Source organism: Dendropsophus ebraccatus, chromosome 12 (genome assembly GCF_027789765.1).
Source record: "Dendropsophus ebraccatus isolate aDenEbr1 chromosome 12, aDenEbr1.pat, whole genome shotgun sequence".
In the NCBI taxonomy this organism is placed as follows: Eukaryota; Metazoa; Chordata; class Amphibia; order Anura; family Hylidae; genus Dendropsophus; species Dendropsophus ebraccatus.
The window spans coordinates 76627468-76646938 of NC_091465.1; the positions used below are offsets into that span (position 1 = coordinate 76627468).

The 19471-nt window shown below is 45.8% G+C and overlaps 1 protein-coding gene across 1 annotated transcript in view; it reads left to right on the forward strand.

Moving 5' to 3' along the window:
• LOC138769657 (uncharacterized) overlaps window positions 1-17609 on the forward strand; it is a 30673-nt gene extending 13064 nt beyond the window's left edge. The window contains exons 3-9 of the mRNA XM_069948268.1: window positions 6410-6574; window positions 7240-7371; window positions 7467-7607; window positions 13322-13438; window positions 13676-13822; window positions 15118-15261; window positions 17295-17609. Of these exons, the coding sequence (XP_069804369.1) occupies window positions 6410-6574; window positions 7240-7371; window positions 7467-7607; window positions 13322-13438; window positions 13676-13822; window positions 15118-15261; window positions 17295-17491 (1043 nt within the window). The 3' untranslated portion in view covers window positions 17492-17609. The remainder of the gene's footprint in view (window positions 1-6409; window positions 6575-7239; window positions 7372-7466; window positions 7608-13321; window positions 13439-13675; window positions 13823-15117; window positions 15262-17294) is intronic.
• Window positions 17610-19471: the final 1862 nt, after the last annotated feature.

Below are 19471 nucleotides of genomic sequence, written 5' to 3' on the forward strand. Positions count from 1 at the left end.
TGTACACCGTATTCAAGATGTGGTCAAAAATGCTTCCTACAGTTCACAACCAGTAGGTACAGAGAAATACAGACTAGAGTATACCAAGGCACGTAAGCAGTGGGTTGTAATTTATATGAGTCAAAGAGCCAAGATTTCATGTTCAACTGTCAGGACCCGTCACACCAAACACACAGAGACAGTGAGCCCTGAGCTCAGCCCCGCCCACTGTCCCTACCTAATTGCCGCAATCTGCCCTAAAATGGCAGTGGACAACTTGGCGGCGATCCCTGGCCTGGATACGTGATACAATAGACAAGACAAAACGAACAAACACAATAAGAATGGTCAGGAATCCGGGTCACAACAGTCTGGCAGCAAAGGTACAAAATCAGGATTCAAAAGAATAGTCAAATAACAGGCAATATGGTCGGGGGCAGGCAGCAAGCAAGCGAGGTCGAAAGATACAAGGCAGAAATCAGGAGAAGCAAAGAAACAGAACCACAAGCAGGCAGAGACAAGTCAATAACCGGCAAGGACCAGGCAGAAACAGAATTCTTAAATAGGACACCAGGAACCAAGTCCAGAAGATGATAGGAGGGACCAGCTGTCAATCACTGAGGCAAAGGCAGGTTAACCGTTACATGACCAGGGAAGCTTAGAAGAACAGATATGGGTGGGGCAGGGAAAACAATTAGCAGACCAGAAGGAAAAAGACACAGTTCAGACTGGCAAAAACAAAAGGCAAACAAAACACAGAATAAATAGAAGATTATGGCCAAAAGCGCAGTCTCGGTCGTACCTTACGCACCGAGGACTGCGCCAAAGTTGCATTCATGACATTAACATTATGAAGGAAGTTGTAGCTATTGTTACAGAACGAAAAGTTGTCTTTTGGAGCTCTAAACGAGACGAATATCCACAGAATATCGCCCCGATCCCACGACCGGACAAACAAGAAATGGTTACGAAGCACCTGTCTCGATTTTAAATTTTTACTTTTGTTTGAAAACATGACTGCTACAAGCAATATTGTATTTCAGTTATCTTAGTTATTGTTATGTATCACCGAAGGATTGGAAGCTCAAAACCTGCTGTTCCTGAATGCTTCCAGCCACCACCCTAGCTTGATCACCTATTAATACTATATGATAACCAGTCACATTTATTTGTTAAAATTTCTTCCATAAAGTATATGAAAAAAGGAAAAAAAGTTGGAGAACTAAAGATAAGTTTGTAATTTTTAAACTGTTGCTGTTTGTTATCAATAATATGTGCTACTATGCTGCATGTGTGTTATGTGTAATACCGTTTTCCTAAACATAAGAAAGTATCTTACATTAATTTTTAGTGCTCTCAAAGATGCATTATGTTCTAATAGGGAATGTCTTATTTGTCCATGAAGAAGAATTCACACTCCACCCCCCCCCCCCCCCTGCCCTGACCCACCCTTCACTGTCCGCTACCCCTCAGGACTTGGTCCATAGACCTCTGCCGGGTCCCAGTAACAGCATTGTGGTGCAGAGACAAGTGTGAAACCACAGTGGTCGCACAAAGTTGCAACTACAAGACCCCTAGGTGTAGACAGCGTGGTGGCTATAGCTACAGACACCCCCATGCTGTGCATCTCCAGCATGCTGCCCGGCTTCTCAACATACTGGCACATAGACATTATCACGCTGGCAGCCTGCCTCTTCCCCTCACAGGGCGCACCACATAGGCATCAGCTTGTGTGGTGTAGATACTGAGTGGGTGTTTTTTATTTTCTAATTCCTCGGGCATGTAGCACGGCGTGACCTGAGGCATGGTAGAAGAAAGCGTAGAAGAAAGCGATCAAGGCACTCACTGGTTGCGACTTCAGAGGCAGTTTTATTAGCTCGACATCACAGGGAGGGGTGGATGGTGGGGGTGCTGGAGCGACTCAGCAGACAAACGTTTTTGCGCCGCAGAGCTTTGTCAATCTTTGTTATGTTAGTGAACTAAAATTCATTGTTACATAATGTTGCATTTGTTGTATAAAATTTACTAAAAAACAACACATTCTTTGCTTTAACAATGTATTTTATTAAAATACAGTATGAGGGTGCCTTTACACCTACCGACTCGCAGCGTTAATAACGCTGCGAGTCGGCTAGGTCCTGGCAGATCACTGTCACCACATACACGCAGCGGTCTGAACGACCGCTGCGTGTATGTAAATCTGCCGGCCGCTTAACCCCTTCTGATGCCGGCTGGCCGCCTCCCGCTACGCTCTGTATACATACCTCCTCACTCCACGGGGTCCCGGCGTCCTGCTCTCCCGCCCGGCCAATCAGTGGCTGCGGCAGGGTAACACACTGATTGGCCGGGCGGGAGAGCAGGATGCCGGGACCCCGTGGAGCGAGGAGGTATGTATACAGAGCGGAGCGGGAGGCGGCCGGCCGGCATCAGAAGGGGTTAAGCGGCCGGCAGATTTACATACACGCAGCGGTCGTTCAGACCGCTGCGTGTATGTAGTGACAGTGATCTGCCAGGACCTAGCCGACTCGCAGCGTTATTAACGCTGCGAGTCGGTAGGTGTGAAGGCACCCTAACTGTATAACTACAGTAAAACAGTGTTTTGTTTTTACATAACAAATACAGTGGTGCCTTGGATTATGAGCATAATTCGTTCCGAAACCGAGTTTGTAATCCAAATCCACTCTTATACCAAAGCAAATTTTCCAATAAGAAATCACTGATATACATTCTGAATAACGTGGAGAACAGATGAAACAAACTATGAGAAACAGCTGAATTTGTGATATTATACGTTACTGTACAGAATAGCAATCAGCATGTGGAGTATAATATATAGTAACTGTATAACCCTGATAACACAGCAGCAGCTGGATATGTGATATACTGTATGAGTTATTGTACAGTATAGCAGCATGTGGTGTATAATGTATAGTAACTGTATAACCCTGATAACAGCAGAAGTTTGTAGATACAGGATGGAGCTGCAGATCCACATAATGCAGTAGCGTAGTACAATAGGCTAGACTAGAGGAGGGCTGCTGTCAGAGGTCTGTGTTGTCACATGACAGCAATAAGAAAGGGGTGTGTTTTCAGCATGGACCAATCAGGACTTACAGAAACTGCAGGGAGAGAGGGGTTACAGCTATGGATAGATTACCTCCATAGTCCAGTCCCCTGATGTAAGCCCCAGCCTGAAGTGGATCTGCTATGATTTGGAAGGTGAGGGAGACTTCCTGGGTCAGAGTACAGGGCTGTAGACCACGCTATGCAGACCATGCCCCTCCTCCACTCCCCCTCCCACCCAGTACACAGAGCTCTTAAACAAAAGCAATGCTCTTAAACCAAGTCACAATTTTGAAAAACTGTGAGCTCTTAAACCAAGTTACTCTTAAGCCAAGGTACCACTGTATTAAAATGACAAACAGGATATAAGACATTTAAACATTTAAGACATTTTGTATATTGGTAGGGGCAGATCCACTATAAAATTTAAATCCTGTGTAAAGTCCATTAGGGTCGGGAAATGATTCACGGATTTTTGTTACGGCACAGGAGGGAATAGGAGTACGATTTCCCTTTCCTAAAAAACCATGGTAGGTCGTTATGAAGGATCTGTATGCAATAAGCCGACAATACCTGCAACAAAATGAAGATGTGTTAAAGACAGTTATCAACATCAAGTATAAAAAAAAACACTTTTGTAAATCATTCTGATGGAAATTTAGATGATATTATTTCAAGTAGACACATGGTACACCAAGCGTTTTAAGCTCTGGGCTTAAAAACGTCCTTGCAGCGATGATATTTGCTGGATTCATGTAGAGGCGCAATGCCACTAAATAAATCCCATCCACACCATGTAGTGGAAAGTACAGCAGCTTAGAGCTGGCCTAGGTTTTATTGTCCAATGGAAAAATGAGCCTCTTCTGCGTGCCGCTGCATCCCTGTTCCTCCCTGCCCCTCTGGCGCAAGTGTTGCAGAAGAGGCACTATGCAAATAAAAAATTCACAAAACAAACGTTTGCACAAAAATTTATGCGCATCGGGCACCTTTAGGGTGCGTTCACACCTACCAGATCCGCAGTGGATTTCAAGCTGAGGATCCGCAGCGAGATTCACTGCAGATCCAGTCCCATTCATTCCTATAGAGCACATACTCGCAGCGGGATTGACATCCCACTGTGATTATGTGCTTTAACCCCCTACCGCCTGCAGCCCGCCGCTGAGAGCATACATTACCTGCTCGTCGACGCGGCTGCATGTCAGGCTCCCAGCTCTGGTCCTGGCTGATTGGCTGAGCGGGACCGGAGCCGTGAGCCTCATATGCAGCTGCGTTGCCGAGCAGGTAATGTATGTTTTTGACGGTGGGCTACGGGGGGTTAAAGCACATACTGACAGCGGGATGTCGGTCACGCTGCGAGTATGTGCTCAATAGGAATGAATGGGACTGGATTCTGCTGCGGATCCGGAAGGTGTGAACACACCCTAATGCCACATAATACATGCCCCCCCTAACACTTTCATTATACAGTGATCCCTCAACACGATATTAATTGGTTCCAGGATTACCATTGTATGTTGAAACCATAATTCTATGTGAAACTGGCCCAGGTAAAGAGCAGCACAGGAAATGTGCATCTGTAGCTGTCCTTTGCAAGGGCCCTTCATTCAGAATAGGGGATTTCTGCAAGCAAGGCCGGCCTTAGGGTTCACCCCATTAATCAAAAGTGGCTAAAAATGTCAGACTGGCCCACCAGAGGATCAGAAGATCCTCCAGCATGCGCCAACAGCTGCACGGCCATCCTGGGACTCCGGGGTGAGCGTCCGACTTTGTTGTGCGTGCATTTGCAGCCCGTATTTCCAGCACTGGCAGCTATGCTATGGCATAGCATTGACTAGTGTATGCAATCTAATAATTGCATGTAATAGTCTCCTAGGGGGACTTAAAAAGTGTAAAATAATGTTTTAAAAGGTTTTAAAAAATATGACATAGCCCCTCCCCCAATAAAATTTTAAATTACTCGCCTTTCCCATTTATATATAAAAAAACTAAAATAACTAAATAAACATACTATATATCCCAGCTTGCTTAATTGTCGAACGGTGTTAATGAAAAAAGCACAAAACCACCGTGATTGCCCATTTTTTGTTACAGTATTTATAAAAAAATAAATAAAAAAGAACGATCAAAACGTCCCATCTACACATATATGGCACCAATGAAAACTAGAAATCATGGCACAAAAAATAACAACCCCAAATAACCCTGTAGATTGAAAATTAAAAGTACTATGAAGGTGAGGAGGAAAAAAGTAAAATGCAAAAATGAGAATTGGCCTGGTCCTGGTCCACTTTGCATATTAATATAATTAAAGGGTTATTCTGAAGAAATTTTTTTTTTTTTAACATTTCTTTCATAAAGTTTGTAATATAACTTCACAGTTCCTATGCTGCACGGATGTCTGTGTCGGAAACTTCCGGGCTGCAGCGGTATATAGTACAATACAGTGAAGCAGAGCGAGCTGTGATTGACAGCTATCCCTGACTATACTGCTTCACTGTATTGTGGCTGCAGAGCTCTTCCCACAGACAGCTTCCCTAGTTGTAATGTCTATTATAATGCTAATATGCATAAGGATAGACATTAGGGGAGGCTCAGTATTGCCAACGCTGCATGCAACAGTGTTAGTGGGCTCTAAGGGTCCTATTACACAGGCTGATAGCGGCCTGATCAATACTGTCAACAAATGCCGATCTGCTAGATCGATGCTCGTTTACTGGGTCTATTATGCTGCGTTTACACGGGACGATTATCGTGCAAATTCGCACAATAACGATCAAATTTGAACGATAATCGTACGTGTAAACGCAGCGAACAATCAAACGACGAGCGAGAAATTGTTCATTTTGATCTTTCAACATGTTCTCAAATCGTCTTTGATCGTTCGCAAAAAATTCGCAGATCGTTCCGTGTGAACAGCCGTTCGCTGATTTAACAAATGTGTGAGATAGGCTTAAGCGATCGCAAAACGAATTTCCGTACGATATATCGTACCGTCTAAATGCTGATCGTTATGGAAAAAAATCGTTACACCGACATTGTTTATCGTATAGTAATCAGGCGAATCAGCCTGATTTGGCCAATTATCACTCTGTGTAATAGGTCCCTAACTGTGCCAGGACCAGGGCTTCTGAAGCCCTGCAGTTCCCGACACAGCCACTAGTGGCAGCAGAGGGCTGTGTCGACTCATACTGCTGCCAGTCAACAAAAACAGTAAAACAAAAATGAAAATAAATTTTTTTAACTTTATTTAAGAATAAAAAATAAATACATTTTATACTGGTGTGAACCATGCAACACTAAATTATTATATATAGACTCTGAAACTAATGGAACTGATATTAACTAGTTTTCTTTTCCTGTCTCTCAGTCCAGGAAAGTCGTCTCAGTCGTGTTTATAATTATATAATGAAAAAAGTATGCTGGGATGCCTTGACTTGTAAACGTAGCGGCAAAGTATCATCCCCATCACATAAAATGGTATTCAGCACAGAGTGCTGCACCTCAGATGTCTGCAAGACGCCAATTCCAACATGTAGGTATTATGGGTGGATCTTAAAGGGGCTGCCCACCTTTTAATAACTCTATGGGAAGGTGTGCTACTTATATACTTACTTATATACTAATGCTTTATTGCAGCCCCTGTGTTCGGTCAAGCAGCTCCCTGGTCCATAATGTGTCTTTTTATAAACATATGGTCACATGCTCATCCATAGGATGCCATATTATGGAGCTGCCTGGCAACACACAGGGAGGAAGGATCGGCAGGGGTGGAGCTACATAGTAGGTAGTATTTCCATAAAAGGCTAAAGCAAATAGGATCTATCCAGGAATAGTATAAGGGTACGTGAACACTACAGAATCCCGGCGGATCACGAGTGGGTGCGAGCTGCGGAATCTACAGCGGGTGATCCTCTGGGGTTCTGTAGTGTGCACATACCCTAAGGGTCCATTCACACTACAGAATCAGTGATGAGATTCCGTGCGGAACCCTCCGGCGTGGACTTGGCGCCGATTCCTGCTTCCATCTGTTTGAATAGGAGGGCTTGTGCGCCTCCACTCTCCGTACCTCTCCGCTCAAAGAATTGACATGACTATTCCGTAGTGTGAACGGACCCTTAGATGACTGTAATCCTCCCGTTTATGTCTACTCCTAGATCAGTGCTGTACTTTAAGCTTCTTTTATCCCTTTTTACCTAGTGCCACCAGAAAATAACACACACAATGGGCTGGTCTGCCCCGCCGCTTCTATCTTCTCGAATACGAAATTTGAGGCGACCTATGCCATGAAGTGCACCGGAGATGAGGAGTATTGTTTCGAGTTAACAAACAGTAAACCACAGTCACTATATTGCTATTTTACAGTCTTTTTCTCTATGACTACATCTCCTATGATGAGTCCCGTTCTCTCTTTTTTTATTATGCAGGCAAGGAGTACATGGCTGGCTGTGCATCGTATTGGTATTGTTATCTCATACCTTTCATTGGTGAATTTTATCATATTTATTTCAATTTATTTGCTGTCCAGACTTGCACAAAGGCGAACAGAACAAGTTATTTGCCAGTGGGTGAGTTTATTTGTAGAGAGATCTTAATTTTATTACATACTGTCACTTGTATGGAGGATTTGTATATTAAAGAAAGTCCGGTGAAAATTTTTATTAAAGTATTGTATCGCCCCCAAAAAGTTATACAAATCCCCAATATACACTTATTACAGGAAATGCTTATAAAGTGCTTTTTCCTGCACTTACTACTGCATCAAGGCTTCTCTTCCTGGATAACATGGTAATGTCACTTCCTGGGTAACATGATGATGTTACTTCCTAGATAACATGGTGATGTCACTACCTGGATAAAATGGTGATGTCACTTCCTGGATAACATGGTGATGTCACTTCCTGGATAAAATGGTGATGTCACGACCCGACTCTCAGAGCTGTGCGGGCTGTGGCTGCTGGAGAGGATGATGGCAGGGGGACACTGAGGGACACAGGGCACTGGAGGGACACTGAGCATCCCCCTGCCATCATCCTCTCCAGCAGCCACAGCCGCACAGCTCTGGGAGTCGGGTCGTAACATCATCATTTTATCCAGGAAGTGAAGCCTTGATGCAGTAGTAATTGCAGGGAGAAAAACACTTTATAAGCATTTCCCGTAATAAGTGTATATTGGGGATTTGTATAACTTTTTAGGAGCAACACAATACTTTAATAAAATTTTCCGGACTTCTCCTTTAAGGGGGAGGGGGGGGGGGGTAAATGGATTCACAGAGGCGTAGGCACATGCAAAGAGATAGACACATTTATACAAGTATTCTGGGAGACTTTGATGTCCTAGTATCTGTGTAGATAGATGCCATCAGTAGGTAATTTCTTCTCCATTGGTTAGATGACCCCAGTAAGTAGATATTCGCCCATTTGAATATCCCAGTAAGTAGGGAATTCCTCCCACCAATAGATAGATGCACCCATTAGATACCAAATACTTCCAATAAATAAATACGCCCCCTCCATTAGATAGATACCCCCAGTAGTTAGACAATCCTCCCCAGTGTGTAAATAATCCTGCCCCCAAAATGCCCCCATAAGTAGGTAGGTAATCCCAAGGATTCCCCTAGTAGGTAGGTAATCCCCCAAGGATACCCCCAGTACGTAGGTAATCCCAAGGATTCCCCCAGTAGGTAGGTAATTTGCCTCCCATTATTCCCATAGTTAGTAAGGCCGGGTTTACATATGTCCGGCGGTGCGGCGGCGTTTCCCTCCGGCGCAGGAGAAAAGCGCCGGAGGGAAACGCATCTTTGAACTGATCCCATTGTTTTCAATGGGATCGTTCAAAATGTGCGGCGGGAAATAGTGGCCGCCGCATCACCGGACCGTCGGTGCGTTAGGACGCATCTTGCAGCGTCCTGGCGGACCGCCGCTCCGGTGATGCGGCGCCGCACCAATACAATGGAATAGAGCGCCGGATGCCTCGCTGGGCAGGACGCATGTCGTTCGGCTCTGGCATCCGGCGTTCAGTCAAATAGTACACAAAATAAACATATATCTCCCCCTGTGTGCTCTCCCCCTCCCCTATAGTCCCCCCTTGGTCCCCCAGTAGTATATCACCCCCCCTGTTTCTCCTCCAGTAGTATATAGCCCCCCTGTTGCCCCCCTAGTAATATTTAGCTTCCCTGTGTGCTCTCCCCCAATTAGTATACAGCATTGCTGTGCGCTCTCCCCCAATAGTATATAGCCCCCCTGTGCGCTCTCCCCCTCCCAATTAGCCCCCCTATGTGCTCTCCCCCTCCCATATAGCCCCCCTGTGCGCTCTCCCCTTGTAGTATATAGCCCCCCTGTGAGCTCCCCCAATTTAGTATATAGCCCCCGTGCGCTCCCCCGCAAATCCCATTGAAAATGACAGGAAAACATACTGGGGAAAAAAATTTCAACTGATGAGCGCAACTTGTGACAACTGATGACAACTGATGGAAACTGATGACAACTGATGGAAACTGATGGTTTTTAATGAAAAGAAGGATAGAAAAACTGATGACAACTGATGCATTTTAGGCATCAGTTGTGACATCAGTTGTGGTCAGTTTTTAGGCAAAAAACGCAACTGATGCCAACTTATATATGTAAACCCAGCCTAAGTAAATAGGTACATTAGTTAACATCCCGCTCACCTTCCCTCCACTCCTGCATAGAGGCCAGTCCCCTTCCTGGTCTTCTCCTTGCCTTGCTACCTGCAGTGACATTTACATTATTGTGTGCAACCTGCTCCAGAAGCCCTGGGATGCTGTACAGTATTGCACCAAGGACTCTGGACAGTCCCTGCTCCTGTATGTACATTCTATAAGCCGTTGTAGCGTGTTACAAAAAGTATGTAAAGAAGCAGGGACCCCTGGACTCCTGTACACCACTGAATGGTGGTGAGTACATGTGCGCTTCCCTATTCTCTTTACATTCATCAGATGTTTGCGGCCCTAGGGATTTTGCATGCAGTGCAGCTGTACTCCCTGCCCTTCCCCACTGTACACCACATGGTTAATGTTTGCATAATCTGTAAGAAAACATGACATGAGTGATGATCACATGACATGCCACATGGGTCTCCAGTCCCACCCCCTTTACCCAAAAGAAGTGGAATTAAACCTGACTCTCGATGTAAGTGAATGGTGATATACCGTATTTTCCGGCATATAAGACGACTTTTTAACCCTAAAAAATCTTGTCAGAAGTCGGGGGTCGTCTTATACGCTGGGTATGGTCGCCTCATACGGTGAGGGGGCTCAAAAATGCCCCGCATCCCCATCGTATGGGGCGACCATTTAAAAAAAAAAAAACAGTTAACTCTGGCCCGTTCCTGGCTTCTGCGCGTCTTTTTCTCCGCTCCCTTTCCCGGCGCAGTTAGTGTGACGTTCACTGACTGTGCCGGGGATGCCCGAAGCTCTCCCGAGCAGCCGAGTGTCTAGGACGCTCAGCTGCTCGGGAGAGCTTCGGAAGAATGACAGAGGCTTCGCGTATTTCCGGAGCCTCCCGAAGCCTCTATCATTCTTCCTAAACTCTCCCGAGCAGCCGAGCGTCTCAGATTAGACGCTCGGCTGCTCGGGAGAGCTTCGGGCATCCCCGACGCAGTCAGTGAACGTCACACTGGCTGCGCCGGGAAAGGGAGCGGAGAAGAAGACGCGCAGAAGCAGGGAAAGGGCCCCGGTGAGTTAACTGTTTGTTGTTTTATTAATTTAGCTGCAGTTAACCCCTCAATGACCGCAGGGGTTAACATTTTCCAGCGTATAAGGCGAACCCCTGACAATCTCTTTAAAAGTCAGGGGTCGTCTTATAAGCCCATTCGCCTTATATGCCGGAAAATACGGTTGGCACTCGATTTCCAAGTCTATTAGACAGCTCAATAATCGCATGGGTGGGGTGGGGGTAAAATAATAAAGATGATGCTTAGCTCTCCACGCTCCCCCGGTGTCGTCCTGCTGTGTCTCAGCATTCCTTGTCGACTGCAGCCGCTGCTGAACCCTACTCGCATGGACAGCCTGCTCAGCCAATCAGTGACCGAGACAGGACGATGCCATGGCCAGTGATTGGCTCAGCGGACTGTCACTACAGGGACTGGTTCAAAAGTGTCGCCAATGGCTGTGAACGGCACGGGCTGGAGGACACTGGGGGAAACGTGGAGAGTTAAGCATAACTACATCATTATTTTATTTTCTCTACCCCTTAAATCAGCCATCAGCTGTTCATCACCTATTACACAGAGTAATGCGCAATTGGCGACTGATATTTAAAAATGTTTTCCTTAGCTGATCGTTGTCTTTATTACACAGAACGATAGCCACCTGAATCGGCAGGTAATTGATCTGTGTAATGGTGATTTACACAGACAGATTATCTATCAGATTTTGGAACCCAAAGCCAGGAATGGATTTGAAAAGGAGATATCTCAGTCTTTCCTTTAGGGTGCCTTCACACCTACTGGATCCGCAGCGGATTTTCATGCTGCGAGATTGCAGCGAAATCAGCGGATCCTAAACTGTGAAGCTCAATGGGTCACATACACACAGCGGATCCGCTGCCTGCATGGGACCCGACCCCTTTAACCCCTGCGCCGCCGCCGGCTGCCTGCAGCTTACAGCCCCAGCCCCCTTAAACCCCTACACGCCATTCGCCGCCCCAGCCCCCTCGATCGCAGCCCCGGCCCCGAGCATACATCACCTGCTCGGGCCGTGTGAGGCTCCCCTGCATGGCAGCGATGATGCTGATGGGCAGCGAGGGGAGCCGGGAGCATCACACAGCCACGGGCCGAGCAGGTGCTGCGATCGGGTGTGCGAGCGGTGTGGGGCTTTAAGGAGGCCGGGGCTGTAAGCTGCGGGCGGCCGGCAGGGGCGCAGGGGTTAAAGGGGCCGGGTCCCATGCAGGCAGCGGATCTGCTGCGTGCATGGGACTAGGGATGGTCTGAACCTGCCGAGGTTCGGGTTTGTACGAACCCGGACTCTCGGAGATGATTCCCGCTGTCTTAAACCTCCGAGCAGAGGGTGGATACAGCGGGAGGACCGCCTGGAAAACCGGGATACAGCCACAGCCACAGGCTGTATCCCAGTTTTCCAGGCGGTCCTCCCGCTGTATCCACCCTCTGCACGGAGGTTTAAGACAGTGAGAATCTGATGCCGAGAGTCCGGGTTCGTACGAACCCGAACCTTGGCAGGTTCGGACCATGCCTATATGGGACCCATTGAGCTTCACAGTACAGGATCCGCAGCTGATTTCGCTGGAAACTCGCAGCATGAAAATCCGCTGCGGATCCGGTAGGTGTGAAGGCACCCTTATAATCTGTTCTCTGTTTATAGTCTGTTCCTGGCTTTGGCTTCAAAGATGTCAGATAAATGTCTATGTATAAACGCGCCATAATAGGGCCCTTAGTCTGATCTCACATGTCTATACAAGGGCCGTTGCTCTTATGGTTAGTGACCAATTACTTAAAGAGTCACTGTCTGTTTTTTTTTTTTTTTTTTTGCAGAAATCAATAGTACAGGCGATTTAAAAAAAACTTTGTCATTGGGTTTACTAGGCAAATATGCCATTATCTGCATTCGAAAAGACTTTCCCCAGGTCCCCCCCTCCCTCCTCTCTCTCTAATTCACTGCTCATTATCGGGAAATCTCAACTCTTTTACATCAGTCGGGCCCTGTCTGTTCTATGGAGAGGGGAGGAGGGAGATTAGTCGCCAGCAGAGAACAGAGAACAAAGTATTACACAGCGGGACCTGTGTGAAAGCCGCTATTCAGAGGTCAGAGAAGTCAGTGCTGACTTCAATGGAGATAGCCCAGTGATGTAGCTGTAAATTAACTCTTTGTTGTCCTGTTGTGGTGCCTCATCTCCCTCCACCCCTCCCCTCTCCATAGAAAATCATGAAGACAGGGGGGAGAGATTCAATCTGCTTTTTCATGATAAAAATGCATTTTTCGGCTAATAAACCCTTTAACTTTAAAGGGGTTATCCAGCGCTTCAAAAACATGGTCACTTTCTTCTAGAGACAGCACTGCTCTTATCGCCAGGTCAGATGTGGTTTGCGACTAAATTCCATTCACTTCAATAGAACTGAGTTACAAAACCTGCACCTAAGCTGCAGACAAGAGTGGTGCTGTCTCAGGAAGAAAGTGGCCATGTTTTTGTAGTACTGGATAACCTCTTTAATCCCTATAAGACTACTACTAGGGTTTATGTGTATACATCTGTATATACTGTCTGTATTCAAATAGTAACATATACATTCCTTCGTTTCAATACAGTCAACTCGTTGTTATGCTGGCAATGTCAAGGATCTGTCGACATCAAATGTGAACAGTATGCGGTATGTTCAGCAGAAAATGATGCGTGTGTGACCGTAATATCAAAGACCTCATACGGTATGTATATTATTTGTGTCCCTGCATTGGTCTCCACAAGTTCATAATAGAACAAGCTAAAATCCAATTTCCATACGGTAAATGACCGACTCATTGTTGGAGGCAAGAAGTTTCCATACACATGTCCAGCTTGTTCTGTTTTGCAAGAAAAGTTTGCCAATCAAAGAAAATATTTAGTGTGTAAACCAAATTTTAATACTTGTAATAGCTATAATATGAGTTTCCGCTGGTTATAAGGAGGAAAGACAACGACACAGCTGATGAAAAGATGTGGCTTCTCATTGGAGTGTAACCGCGCCGGGATCATCACCACTACTCAGGGCAGCATATCCAGGAACACCACCTGCTGCTATTCTGATAACTGTATCTCTCCAACACCAACCTGTAAGTATCTACATGTCTAAAAGCACTTTTACTTTTTCACTTATAGAAACCTTTTTTCTCATTTCTCTGAATGCAAATACAAAGTTTCAGATCATACAGTTGTATTATCAAGTTCAGGGGATGAAATGTAGGCAGTAAGCTTCTAAGCTCCCCCTAGTGGTGTCTGCATAAGACAGAATTTTGACATTCAAAGAAGCAATATACCATATTTTCCGGCGTATAAGACGCCGGAAAATCTTCGGGGGTCGTCTTGTACGCTGGGTATGGTCGCCCCATACGGTGGTGGTGGGGGATCAAAAATGGGCCCATCCCCACCAAATGGGGCGACCATTATCATTATAAAAAAAAAAAACAGTTAACTCACCTGGGGCCCGTTCCTGGCGTCTGCACTTCTCATGGCCCGTTACCAGGGCAGGCAGTGTTACTTACACTACCTGTGCCCGAAAACCCCTGAAGTTCTGCCGAACAGCCAAACATCTCATCGGAGACGCTCAGCTGCCGGGAGAGCTTTGGGAGAATGATGGAGGTTTCGGAACTACCCAAAGCCACTGTCATTCTCCTGGCAGCCAAGGGTCTCTGAGCGTGTCCGATGAGACGCTTGGCTGCTCGGGAGAGCTTCGGGGGATCCCCTGTGAACGGGCCAGGAGACGCGGGGACGCCGGGAACAGGCCCCAGGTGAGTTAACTGTTTTTTGTTTAGCTGCAGTGCTGCGGTCAGGCAGGGGTTGGACCTGTTATTGTTAATGGCTTTTCGGAGCCCATCACTGTATCATGCTTTTTGACATTGGTCCTCCTTGTTATATATGGTTCCCTGTGTGTCTTCAGAACGGTCCAGGCTTTAACCTTTGTATGTATCTATAATGGATATGTTTATATCTCTTCCTCTGATTTTGTATTCTAAAATTTCTCAATAAAAATGTTAAATATAAATAAAAAAAGTCAGGGGTCGTCTTATACGCCGGAAAATATGTTGTGTGTGTGTGTGTATATATATATATATATATATATATATATATATATATATATTATTTTTTTTTATGACACAGCATAGAGATCAACATTAGAGAAGAAGAATGTAGAGGTCCTTGTGTATACTTTGTGCTATCCTGATTGATGCAAATAAATGGGTAATCAAAGAATAAAAGTATTTCACTGCTGACTGGAGTATGAAGGCGGTCTGGGGGTCTAAGAAGGGAAAAGTTTCTATTATGTCTAGATAACTGCTTAATAAGGTATATGGAAAGGGTTTGCCCAGATAGAGTGACCTCTTCAATGGCATTTTGTATTTTTTTCTAGTGCCCTCAGAAAACAATGAAACCAATGGACTCATTTGTGACTCCTGTTATGTGAAAGACAACGCTATCTGCACTGGTAAAGATCACATTAATTGTACCGGGAACGCAACGCAGTGTATTTCTTACACAGAAAAAGTGATAGAAGGTAATAGACCAGTGACTTGTATTTCTTTCTATTTCTCTTTAAGGCTATGTTCACACTACATAAGTTTCCGGCCGTAGCGCGCTCCGTAAATAAGTGGCCGGAGATTTACGTAGTTTGCGTACAATGGAAAGTATACGATCTACGACTGCACAGTTCACACTACGTACGAACTTACGCCCAAATCGTATGCGGCGCCGTAAAAAATGAACCAGACCATTGTTTCGGGATGGAAATGCTGTAACTTACGCCCGTAGCGTAACATGCGGTCCCGTACGTAGTGGTGATATCTTCATTTTTACACTTTGATTTGCCGACCCAAAAGGTTCTGTGGGGTGTCCGGGGCTAGCCGAAGATATCCAAGTAAAAGATCGCTGTCAGATCACTACGTACGCCGCTCGGGAAGCGTACATAGCTTACGGGCGTAAGTTCGCGGACCGTACGTAGCCCACCGCAACTTGTGTAAATCCCGGCCGGAGTTTTACACGTATATGTCCGGCCGCGAAAAATATGCGGCCGGACATATACGTAGTGTGAACATAGCCTAAAACTGTAACAATATACTAAAGGTCAAGTCATCCAGCAATGATATTTGGGAAGACAGGGGAATCCACCGGCAAATATCATTGAGTCTATGGAAGGGGTGGAAATTCAAGTGAAGGCCGCCTTGCGGAATCTGCCCTTAACCATAGACTGAAGACAGTTCTTAGGTTTATATGAAGTACACATGATGCCATAGTTCACAGCGAATGACTCAGAGATAACTTGAGATGGGACACAACAGGAACAGCATTCAACGGCAGGGCAATAGTTAACTAGCTTTCTGCTCAGTAGCTTTACTGGCAGGGAGGAGCTTGCATCATCTCCTTCTCTGACTAGGGCCAGGACTAGACTAGACCTCCTTCTTCCCTTGTCTAGCAAGGGATGACTAGCTTGTTTCATATTTCTATAGAGGAAGGTTGGGCTTGGGAATTCCTTCCACAAAACTTTGTAGATGCTTCTAGGCAGAAAGCTGTCTGAGGGAAGGTCATGGGATCTACTTCTCACACACTGTAAGGCTATGTTCACACTGCGTACCAATCCGTACGCAGTTCTTACGCCGCTGTACATGTGCGGCTGAAACCGCACTGCGAACATACGCCCATAGTACAGTTATGCTTCCCTAGCTTGTTTCGAAGCGATCTGAAGCAGGTCATTTACTTGTAAATCTTCAGCCCAATAAAACTCACAGAACCTTTTGGTACGAAAAATCAAGTTCAATTTGACTGAAATAAGTACTCCGTACGGGACCGCATAGAGATCCATGGCCGTGAGTTTGAACATTTCCGTCCTCAAACAATGGTCTTGTTCATTTTTCCCGGCGGTGTATACAATCCGATCGTAAATTCATACGTAGTGTGAACTGTGCGCCCGTATATCGTATACTTTCAAGCGAACGCATCAACCTCAAAACTATGTGAGTATATTCGCGGTTCGCACTACGAGTGGAAATATACGTAGTGTGAACATAGCCTTACAGAGTAGCACAGCACAGAGAAGATGAACTATTGCACAAGGTTATACCTCAGTGTATGCATCTTTAGCAGTGTGAGGCAATACAGTATATATTTACTTTACATTGTAGTTGGTTAATTGATTTGCAGACACACCCACTGGTGCCCACAATTCAATTGTTAAAAAATAATGTTCCTGCAGCTAATACAGTAGTATCGGCTGCAGAAACATGCCGTACGCCGCCCTTCAGGCAGCAGAATAACACCATCTTTCGAAGGTGTTATACATTGTCTGATTGTTTTTTTATTATTATATTGTTTATTTTTGAATATTTTTATTGTTTATTTTTGAATATTTTGTCCCAGTATTTTCTTTTTGGTTTTCTGAGACAAGCCTGCACTCATATATACTTTAGGTTTATTCAGGTGCGCCTGTCCAACTTTCAGGTGTTTGATTATGAATTGATTATGAATAAACATAAACCTGTCACCTGTCACTTACTACTGCAAGTATAACAAGACATATTTTATCTTTTTCCATAGGGTCCTTTACAAGCAGCGAAATCCTTCATGGTTGCGCCCATCCCAGTATATGCGACAGTGGAAATATAAATGTGACTTATGACCGTAAAATCTTACAGGAAACAAAAATATGTAGAAATTGTGCAAAAAGCAACATACATCCTCCGAACATCCTATGTGCTTCTATCATGTTAATGATCTGGTCCAACTCAATGTAGTAAATGTAGTTTGAAGTGTACAGTACCTACGGCGCTTTCATCACTAATGACTATGGTGCAGCTCTGTGTATGATAGTCATTTGCGTAATGCACATCTATTCTGAATTTGGCAATGGAATAAAGTTCTGAGCTGTGTCTCTATAGCGTCCATCTATCCAACACCCAGGCCCGCTTCTGCCATGAGGCAGGCTGAGGCTTCCGCCTCAGGCGGCAGCTCTTGGGGTCCTGCAGGGGGTGGCAGAACCTTCCCTGACACCAGTGGCGTCTGCGTCTGGCATTTGCACTCCGGGGCTGGGTCCAGCTCCCCCCAGCTCAGCCCCTTTACAATCACATCCATTTAGCAGACGTGCCATGCGCAGGCACGTCTGTTACAGCACACTTCTGATGGCTGACGTCACTTTTCCGACGCACCTCAGAGGAGCCGGAAGGGGAAGGAGAAGGAGATGAGGGAAGCCAGGCCCCAGAAGAAGGAAGACACAGCTGAGGAGAAGAGTAAGTGTTCTTTAATTTATTATTGTGTCCACTTGGAGGCTGCACAGTGAGCGGGTGGGCAGGGGGGATGCTGCAGAGTGAGTGGCAATGGCGCCCCCCCCCCCCCCCCCCCCACCCAAGCACAGCATGGCCTAGCTCCGCTCACCCCTCCTGCCCCACAGAGACAGTGTCTCACTGTGGCACGATCCGTACCCCTCCTTCACCCCCTGCCTCTCTGCCTTACCTCACAGACAGGGTCTCAGTACGGCTGCAGCGTTTCCTGGACCCTGTGCTGGAGCGACCATGCCAGAGCCTGTCAGAGTACTTAACCCCTTCATGTACTGCAGTGTGTAAGTCACACAGACTTCACTTACAGGCTGCAGCACAAAGGGTTAAAGAGCTTCAGAGAATTAGAGGTCTGCTTCTTCACTTCTTGTACAGTGATAACCCCTGACCTCCGATCTCCAGCTGCCAGTAGGTAGAGAAATGTGCGGGCTCCGTGCAGAGGTCAGGGGTCACCAGTGCAGCGCAGTGAAGAAGACCTCTCCTTCTCTTATGCCCTTTAATTATATTTGTGCTGCAGCCTGTAAGTGAAGTTTTTGTCACTTACACCCTGCAGTACATAAGAGGTTCATACACTGGTTCTTTATAAAGTAGGAGGCTTATGTGGTTCTGCAGCAGCTGAGGTGTATGATGAGGTTCTGCAGCAGCTGAGGTGTATGATGAGGTTCTGCAGCAGCTGAGGTGTATGATGAGGTTCTGCAGCAGCTGAGGTGTATAATGAGGTTCTGCAGCAGCTGAGGTGTATGATGAGGTTCTGCAGCAGCTGAGGTGTATTATGAGGTTCTGCAGCAGCTGAGGTGTATTATGAGGTTCTGCAGCAGCTGAGGTGTATTATGAGGTTCTGCAGAACATCATAATACACAATGAGAAAATATGTTTACTTATAGCTGAGGTATCGACGTGTGAATAGTTGCTACACAATTGATTCTAGCATGGGGGGGGGGGGGGGGCGCCATTTTAATTTTCGCCTCAGGCAGCAGAAAAGCTAGAATCGGCCCTGCCAACACCATAGACTTAAAGGGGTTATCCAGTGCTACAGAAACATGGCCACTTTCTTTCAGAGACAACACGACCCTTGTCTCCAGTTCAGGTGCGGTTTGCAATTAGGCTCCATTCACTTTGATGGAACTGAGCAGCAAAACCCCGCCCAAGCTGGAGACAAGAATGGGTCTGTTTCTGGAAGAAAGTGGCCATGTTTTTGTAGCGCTGGATAACCCCTTTAAGGCCAAATCTCAGCAAGGGCAACATCTGCAAAGAGTTTATATGTTCTCTCCGTGTTTGGGTGGGTTTCCTCCAGTTACTCCGGTTTCCTCCCACACCCAAAACATACAGATAGGCAAGTTTACATTGTAAGTCCTAATGGGGACAGGGACCAAAATTGACAAAGTGCTGCAGGATCAGTTGGCACTATAGAGATAAAAGCATTATTATTATAAAAATCATTAG